Raw genomic sequence first — 9,105 nt, forward strand, 5'->3', positions numbered from 1 at the left:
GGTTTGGGGTGTAAAGGAGAACATACAGGTCAGAATGTAATTCATCTTCCACTGCTCTCCTTCCCCCACGGGCCTGAGGTTGCTTGAAATCCAATTCTAAGTCACTGAGCTGTGCTAAAAATTATAACACCTTAAACATCCTGGTTAATACCCAAAGTCCTACCAAGGACAAGAACTAAATCTGAGCAGTTGTTTGAACAAGACCACGGAGTGGGGACACAAGGAGGAACTACCACAGAGTTACACTGGTTCCTGTTCTCAGCCTCAGCAACAGAAACGTTTATTACAGTTATTGGCACTTGTAATTTTTGAACAAGAGCTTTACCCTTTTTTAATATTTTACCTCTAAGTTGTTTTTCTTCCCAGTCAGGACAGTAAAATCAGCTTGGCACTAAGATGGTGTTGTGCTGTTAGTTGTAAATAACATTTAGAGTAAATCTACCAAACCACCTTTTCCAGGGACTGTCTTGTGCAAAACCTCCTGTGCTTATCTTCTAAATAATTCCCCCAAAAGTTCCTGGGGTTTTTGTCCTTCCACAGTTCTCAGCTGCCACCAAACCCAGGGTTCTCTACAAAAAGCTGGAAATGAAGAACAACCATTTACTTCACACTCCTGACTAGTGCAACACCCTGATTTTGTAGTATCTGCTGGATTTGGAACTAAACCACCTGCATAGGTCACCTCTGCAGTATCCTAAAACCTGATACAGCCCCTTGTGAAGGTTCCAAAGGTGACATAAATGCAGACCTATCCTTACCAGGGCTTCTTCCCTTTTATAGAGCCCAGGAGAAAGGGAACAGCAAAGAGAAAGCGGGTGCATTTGCCAGTCAGTTCCCCCACATTTCTGAGAATTCCCTGCCTTTGGAGTTACAGCTGAATGTACCAGAACACGCTGTGCAATGTGGAGCATCATGATGAACCTCCATCCAAAAGGAATCGTCTTCCATACCTGACCAAACAGACTCCAAACATCAAAGGCTCCCTGCCAAAGGTTTCCCATGGCCACAGGCAGCCCTGCTCTGAACAATCCTGCTTCCTACATTTCCCAAACAATCAAAACCCAGACAGGACCTGGATGATGGGACCTCACCCTTCAAAACTTCTTGCAAACTCCTCATTGCTCTTTCCCAAGTGCTGCCTCCACGTGACCAGATGTGTATCCCAAAATCACCTTTTTCCAGGGGTAATTTTATTAACTGGACAACAGTGTGTCCCTTTGGAAGCAGACAGTCAGCTCCTGCCACACAGAATGCTTTCACAAAAAAAACTTTTCTTGACAAAACTTTCTTGGCCCTGAGAGCCTGCACTGATGGCAGTTCTGCCACGTTTAACCTGCAGCATGAGACCAGTCATGGACTGGTTTGGGGTGGAAAGGACCTTAAAGCTCATCCAGTTCCACCCCCTGCCACGGGCAGGGACACCTTCCACTAGCCCAGGTTATTCCAACCTGGCTTTGAACACTTCCAGGGATGGGGCAGCCTCAGCTTCTCTGGGAAACATCTTCAAACAAACTCAACTCGAGCCACAGCCAATGGTATCCACAATTCTCCCACCACCGTGTGCACATTGCTGGAAAATAATGTTTTCTGTAAAAATATCATGGGTTTAATTCTTATCAGCGTCACATCAGTCAGAGGTAAAATAAACTGCAAAAAGTACTCATAAGGATTATCAGAGAGAAAGAAAACGTGACGCAGATCGATCCTCTTCATTCCAAGAAGAGAATTAAGAATGTAAGCAGTGAAGGAAGCAACATAAAGAGGAAAAAAATCTTTTCTCTCTGTTTACTGATTTCTAATTTCCACTGGAAACTGAGAACTCCAAATGAAGATGTTTGACTGACACCAACAAACTGAAATGAAGCCTCTCACAATTTCCCTGCTCCCCTGGGCCGGCACTGACCAAACGCTCCCTCTGTTGGCTGAAGGCTCCTTCCTCCTGCATCAGAGGGACTGGGAATTCAGCTGTGCTGGGGGATACACTGCCTGACCCCACGGAATCCAGCACCAGCAGCACAAGAACTAGGGAAGGACAGAGCATTGCAAGGAACACAGGTCTGGCAGCAGTGACCACCCTCGGACACCCGGTTACGGGGGAAGAACTCACAGAGCTCACGCAGCTCTGCCCTCCTACTCGGGGGCTGGGAGTTAGAGCAGGCCCAGAATTCCCATCAGTCTGTCCCACACCTTCTGTGAAGTCATCACTGAACTCATTTCCTTCCTCATTTTGCAAGGATGCTGCAATCAGAAGCTGGCTCAGATCTCTGTGGCAGCTCACTGCCTTCTCCCCTCCATCACAGAATCCCAGGATGGTTTGGGTGGGAAGGGACCTTAAAGATCATCTCATTCCATGCCCTGCCATGGGCAGGGACACCTTCCACCAGACCAGGTTGCTCCAAGCCCTGTCCAACCTGGCCTTGGACACTCCCAGGGATGGAGCAACCAGTCTGTGACAGTCAACCCAAAACCCCCTGATAAGGAAACTCTCCAACTACATTTCACAGTCTAGAGACATTTTGAAGAGACTCTTTACAGTCTGGTGGTAAGAAAATAATTCAAAATAAAACAATTTGCAAGTTACACAGAGAGCTGAGGAACAGCTGTCCAAACTAACCTCCAGTTACCAGATTAACTAGTGAGAAGCTGCCCAGAAGTGTTGGCAGTTCATGTTAAAAACGAGCAGCAGAATGATTTGGTCCAGCTTGGAAGAGATCTGAGTGCTGCAGGAAAACAAGACAGAGTATAAACTGTTCCACCCACAAAGAAAGTAAAACACAGGTGCAGTGTGTCCCCTGCCTTGTTCAAGAGTCTCACAAGTGCCTGCTGGACCTTCCAGCCTACAAATTCCTGCTGCAGTGTCCTGTCAGGCACAGATCACCCACACCACACTTGCCTGCTTAAGACAATGAGCTCCCAAGAAATTCCAGTCCTTGGGGTTTTCCTCAACCCAAGGGACAACTTCTAATCTTCTTAGCAAACAGGCACTTAATTAGGAAAGGTTTTCCTCTTTATTACAGAAATCAGGGATCAGGCAGGTGGCACTCCTGGCACAATGGAGATGTTGCACTTTGCTGCCCAGAGAGCAGACACCCATCTGACAGGGGACAGGGGCATTCCTGGTGACACAACCACGGGTGACATCACTCTGTGCCACTCCTCTGACAGCACTGCACGGAATCCAACAGACAGGGGACACACAGCACTTCTAGAGGTAAAGTGTCATCTTTTTCACAGCATTTAGTCTCTATAGTTCACTTTTGTGACTGGTTTTCTTCTTGGACAAACCCAGGTAACACAGTGAGAAAAGAATCCCAGTACATCCAGAGATGCTGCTGCTCTGGGAGCTGAGCAGGGAGGTAGATGCCACGGATGTTCTCTTCAGATGGAGCACGGAAAAGGACCTTGTGCTAATTAACTGGTGCCCAGAGTCTGCCACTGGCACCAAAACACTGCAGGGCATCAGCATGAGATGCAGCACAGGAGCATTGAGACTCGTTCAGCAGCTGCACCTGAACCACATTTTCCTGGCATCTGGAACAGAAAGGCACCTCCAATTAGCACCTAATTAGCTGCTGGGCAACTCTGGGATGGACTGCAGTGCCACAGTGCAGCAGTGCAAGCCCTGAACTGGTCTGTCTGTGTTCACAGTGATGAGCAACATCTTTTAGGGAACTGCTGAAAGGGATTTCACTCAGCTGGGAGCTCAAATTGTGTTACTTGCACCATTTTATTTGGTTAATCCTGGAACTGAGCACATTCCAGAGGAACTCAGCTCAAGGTGAGCTGAGTCAATCAATCAATCAGGTGAGTCAGTCAATCAGCAGCACACGGGGACTGCACAACTGTGCCCACTCCTTTCCAGTTCAGGTGTTTCTTGTGTGCACACAGAAACCACACACCCTCCAGAGTCCAAATGGTTTCCCAAAGGAAGGAGACACTGCCAGGGATGACACAGAAAATCACACCATCGAAATCAGTGGAAATCCCAGAATCATGGAATGGTTTGGGTTGGAAGGGGCCTTAAAGATCATCTTGTTCCATCCACCCACACAACAGCCAAAATGCTGTGGATGAAATTTCCTTTTCTTAAGCTTTATCATCAACTTAGAGGGGAACTTATTTTTTTTTTTTCCTGAGCAGTAATTAATTGTGGGATCCAAATCTCTGGGAATCAACAGGTTGTACAGAAGGGGAAAAAAACCCCACCTATGGCAACCAGCGTTTCTAAGCCACGTTTATCAACTGCTGGAAGGCAAAAAGACAAGGAGCCAGTGGAAAACTGAAGTGCCAGCTCACCTTTTCACATCACAACACAGGACAATCCCATGCAGCCTTGGTTCCCATCCTCACTGCTGTTGAGCTTCTTCATCCGGTACTGCCGGATCTCCCTCACCAGTGTGTAAAAAGCATCTTCCACGCCCTGAAGGCAAAGGGAAGGTCAAGCATTTTCTTTCCTGGAGCTTCTGAAATCACTGATCTTTCCATCCCAGGAGCCCTTAATGCATTTGAAAGACACACTTCTACAGGAAGAGCAGCACCCAGCTCATCCCAGGGCTCGTGAGTGGATAAAACTTCCACGTCCCAAACTCTCCCCTCACACTCCTGACTCTCCCTGGGGCAACAGCCCTTAAAAGAAACACAGAAAACTGAAACTGTAAGGAGGTTACATTCAGGAAACAAGCTACTTCTTGCCTAATCACCTTCATTTTCGAATTCCTGGAATTTAATTCCTTAGAATTTTCTGGCTACTGCTTAATAATTGCACCTTTTCTGGTTCATCCCTCCTGCTGCAGACTGGGCAGAGCCACGTGTTCAAGGCAGCTCTGGAGAAGCCCATTAGTCCAGTCTGGGGGAATTCTGTCTGTAAACATAATCTTGTAATTGGCTTTCATTAAGAAGCCAAGAAAACTGAACAGGTCTGGGATGATGAACTGCAGCGAGAGCAGGTGAAGCTCTGCTCTTCTTCTTCTTCTTCCAGCCACAACACACTGAACAGGGAGTCAGGACAAGTCTGAAGTGATTCCTGTCCTGGCCCTGCCCAGTGATAAACACAAAACTCTCTCAAGCTGAGAAATGAAAGCTAAAAACTGTAAAAAAAATGCTTCTCCTGTAGGTAAGGCCCAAGCACAGGGGGAGATGTCAGAGCAGCCAGTGTTTCACAGCAGGGAGGAGTCAGGTCCCAGGGGAGCACCTCACCTGTCTCGTTTTTGCAGAGGTCTCTATGAAGGGGATTCCGTAGCTTTTTGCTAATTCTTGAGCCTGTTTTGTGTCTACTGTTCTCGTGGGCAGGTCACACTTGTTCCCAACAAGCACCATGGGCACGTCATCCGAGTCCTTCACTCTCTTGATCTGTTCTCTTTAGGAAGACAAATTTAAAAGATAAGTTAGGAACTATTTTCTAAATATAAAAACTGGTTTAGTTCGGTGTTCAAACCACCTTGTGCTACAAAAATATACATTAAAGCTGGGCAGGACCTCAGGGGTTCAACCTACAGCAGGCTGGCCAAGAACCACGTACACGTCATTTTCTAGTCCAACTCTGTTTTTCTCACCCATTTTCTTAGAGATGATGTTCTGTACCCTCTGAATATCATCTGATTCACTGAATCACAGAATTGCTGAGGTTGGAAGGGACCTCTGGAGATCATCCAGTCCAACCCCCCTGCCAAGGCAGGGTCACCTGGAGCAGGGACTGTCCGGGTGGGTCTGGAATGTCTCCAGACAGGGATCTCCACGCCCTCCCTGGGCAGCTGCTCCAGTGCTCTGCCACCCTCAGTGTAAAGAAGTCCTTCCTCATGTTGAGGTGGAACTTCTTGTGTTTTAGTTTATGGCCATTGCTCCTTGTCCCGTCACTGGGCACCACTGGGAAAAGTCTGGCACCATCCTCTGACACCCTGTGGAGACATTTGTATTGATTGATGGTATGATTAATGCTTAACACAACAACCCCCAACTGTGCCATTCTAATTGACTAAAGATGGTGGTGAGGGCCTGGCAGGGGTTGCCCAGAGAAGCTGTGGCTGCCCCACCCCTGGAAGTGTCCAAGGCCAGGTTGGACAGGGCTTGGAGCAACCTGGGCTAGTGGAAGGTGTCCCTGCCCATGGCAGGGCATGGGATGAGATGAGCTTTAACATCCCAACCTGCCTGTGATTCCATGTATCGGCACAAAACACTTGAAAAACTTCCTGACAGCAGTGGAAGATTTAATATTTGTCTGTTAATTAGTCTTCACTGAGTCACTTCCCCGCTTCACTTCAACCAACGGACCTGGTGCCTTTCCCGGTGTTCCCTCCCCAGCCTTACCTGTAAAGGTTGATATCAGCGAAGGATTTGCTGTTGTTGATGGCAAAGACACAGAGGAATCCCTCCCCAGTCCTCATGTACTGGTCCCTCATGGCACTGTACTCCTCCTGCCCCGCCGTGTCCAGGATGTCCAGCAGACACGTCTCGCCGTCGATCACCACCTGCTTTCGGTACGAGTCCTGCAGGACAAACACGGGCACTTCCCATCACAAACACGGCACTGCTGCTTCCCACCTCGGCCATCACGAGTGAAAAACAAAAATGTTAATGAAAAGATGGGTATGAGGGAGAGAGGAGCTTTTCCAGCTCCTCCAGGGGAGGTTGTGGCTTCCCCGTCCCTGGAAGTGTCCAAGGCCAGGTTGGACAGGGCTTGGAGCAACCTGGGATAGTGGAAGGTGGAAAAAAACAAGCTTTAATGTCCCTTCCAACCCAAACCATCCTGGGATTCTGGGATTCTTGCCTCTCTCTAATAAAAAACTACCAGTATCTGAAACTATTTCATTTTAAACGTTACTCAAACCATCCCATTTTAATTGTTACTCAAACCATCCCATTTTAAATGTTACTCTAAGCCCCCCCCACCTTTCTTACAAAACAGCCAAGTCCTGTTGTTTTAAAGAAATTCCTCAATTAATAAGCCGAGGGAAAAAAAGGGTCTTATAAACACCATCACCGTGCCAGGGATCTCCGCCCTGCACAGACCAGCGGTGGCTTTTTTTTGGTTGCCTTTGGCTGCTTTAGGAAGCCCGAGGCAGAACGGGGGAGGAATCGCCCCCAGAACCCCGGGCTGGCTTGGGCCGGGCCGAAAGGACCCCAGGGCCCACGGGGGCACGGGCAGGGACCTCGGCAAGAGTTTTCCCAGCGTTTCTCACCCCCCGCTCCGCTCCCGCAGCGGGTCCCGCACCCCGGCCCGGCCCCGCCGCACCTCGATGGTGGGGTCGTACTCGTCCACGAAGTGGTTCTGGATGAGCTGGATGGTCAGCGCGCTCTTGCCGACGCCGCCCGCGCCCACCACGACCAGCTTGTACTCGGTCATGGCCCCGCGGCCCCGGCCCGGCCCCGCCGCGATCGCCCCGCGCCGCTTCCGCCTCCCGCCCGCGCGTCACCGCCCGCGCCGCTTCCGCACACGCGGCACCGGAGCGACAGCGGGGACCGGACACGGGGGGACAGCGGGGATACCGGGGAATGGGGGGACACGGGGGGACAGCGGGGACGGGACACGGGGGGACAGCGGGGATACCGGGGAATGGGGGACACGGGGGGACAGCGGGGACGGGACACGGGGGGACAGCGGGGATACCGGGGAATGGGGGACACGGGGGGACAGCGGGGATACCGGGGAATGGGGGACACGGGGGGACAGCGGGGATACCGGGGACAGGGGGACACGGGGGGACAGCGGGGAATGGGGGGACACGGGGGGACACCGGGGATACCGGGGACAGGGGGACACGGGGGGACACTGGGGGGTACCGGGGACAGGGGGACAGGGAGCGACAGCAGGGACCGGGACACGGGGGGACAGCGGGGGGTACCGGGGACAGGGGGACACGGGGGGACACCGGGGACAGGGGGACACGGGGGGACAGCGGGGATACCGGGGAATGGGGGGACACGGGGTTACACGGGGGGACACCGGGGAATGGGGACAAGGCGGGACACGGGGGGACACCGGGAACGGGGACAAGGGGGGACACATGGGGATACCAGGGACAGGGGTACACGGGGAGACACAGAGCGACACCGGGGACCGGGGGACACGGGGGACACCGGGGACGGGGGACAGGGAGCGACACGGGGGACGAGGGGACACGAGGGGCAGGGAGAGACACAGGGGACGGGGGGACAGGGCAGGGAGAGGGAGCGACACCGGGGGACGGGGGAACACGGGAGCGACATGGGGAGATGGGGGACATGGGAGAGACGGGGGATGGAGGGAACACGGGGGGAACCGGGAGGGACACGGGGGAGAGATGAGGGGACGGGGGGGGAAGACACGGGAGGGACAGGGTGGGACACGGGGGGACGTGGGGAGGAGAGGGGGGAACACGGGGGGGAACCGGGAGAGACATGGGGGGGACGAGGGGGACACGGGGTGATATGGGAGGGGACACGGGGGGAACCGGGGGGGATATGGGGGCTGGCACGGGAGAGACAGACACCCACCTGCATCCCGTACAGGGGAATGACACCGACTCGCATCCCAGAGCCTTAAAGAAGGGGAATGAGCCCCGTATCCCGAAATTTTAAAGAAGAGAACTGTAGTTTTAAAGAGGGAATGACACCGACCCTGCATCCTCTAAAGGGGGAATGGAACCGACCCCACATCCCAGAGCTTTAAAGAAGGGGAATGACACTGACCCCACAACCCCTGTAGGGGGAATGACACCGACCCCACATCCCGTGGTTTTAAAGGTTTCAAAGTGTGAAATGAACCCAAGCTCCTCATCCCGGAGCTTTAAAGGGGTAATGACACCAATCCCAGAGTGTTAAAGGGGGGAATGACACAGAGCCCCCCATCCCAGAGTTCTAAAGAGAGGAATGAGCCCCTCGAGATTTGAACAGGGGTTTGAGTCGAACTTCAACAACCTGAAGTGCAATCAGGAGCTGGAGCTGGACAGTTCTGACTGAGGGATTGCACTGTGAGCATCACATGCTTGGCTGATCGTTGGTTTAAAGGGTAAGAGAAGACAATCCCAAGGCTGTCTGGATTAGAAACACCAGGAATGAGGTGAGCAGGGCTGAGCAGTAACTGGGGGAAAGGCAACTCCAGCAGTGGGGACCCACTGACCACCTCCTCAA

At 52.0% G+C, this 9,105-nt stretch overlaps 1 protein-coding gene across 1 annotated transcript; it reads right to left on the reverse strand.

The window, feature by feature from the left end:
• Positions 1-2,496: 2,496 nt before the first annotated feature.
• On the reverse strand, positions 2,497-7,395 carry NRAS (NRAS proto-oncogene, GTPase). Its single transcript, XM_064636067.1, has 5 exons — positions 7,229-7,395; positions 6,304-6,482; positions 5,197-5,356; positions 4,297-4,420; positions 2,497-3,531 (listed from the first exon to the last, which is right to left on the reverse strand). The coding sequence occupies exons 1-4, from the start codon at positions 7,337-7,339 to the stop codon at positions 4,301-4,303; spliced, it is 570 nt and encodes a 189-aa protein (XP_064492137.1). The 5' UTR covers positions 7,340-7,395; the 3' UTR covers positions 2,497-3,531; positions 4,297-4,300.
• Positions 7,396-9,105: the final 1,710 nt, after the last annotated feature.

This window comes from Pseudopipra pipra, chromosome 25 (genome assembly GCF_036250125.1).
Source record: "Pseudopipra pipra isolate bDixPip1 chromosome 25, bDixPip1.hap1, whole genome shotgun sequence".
NCBI lineage: Eukaryota > Metazoa > Chordata > Aves > Passeriformes > Pipridae > Pseudopipra > Pseudopipra pipra.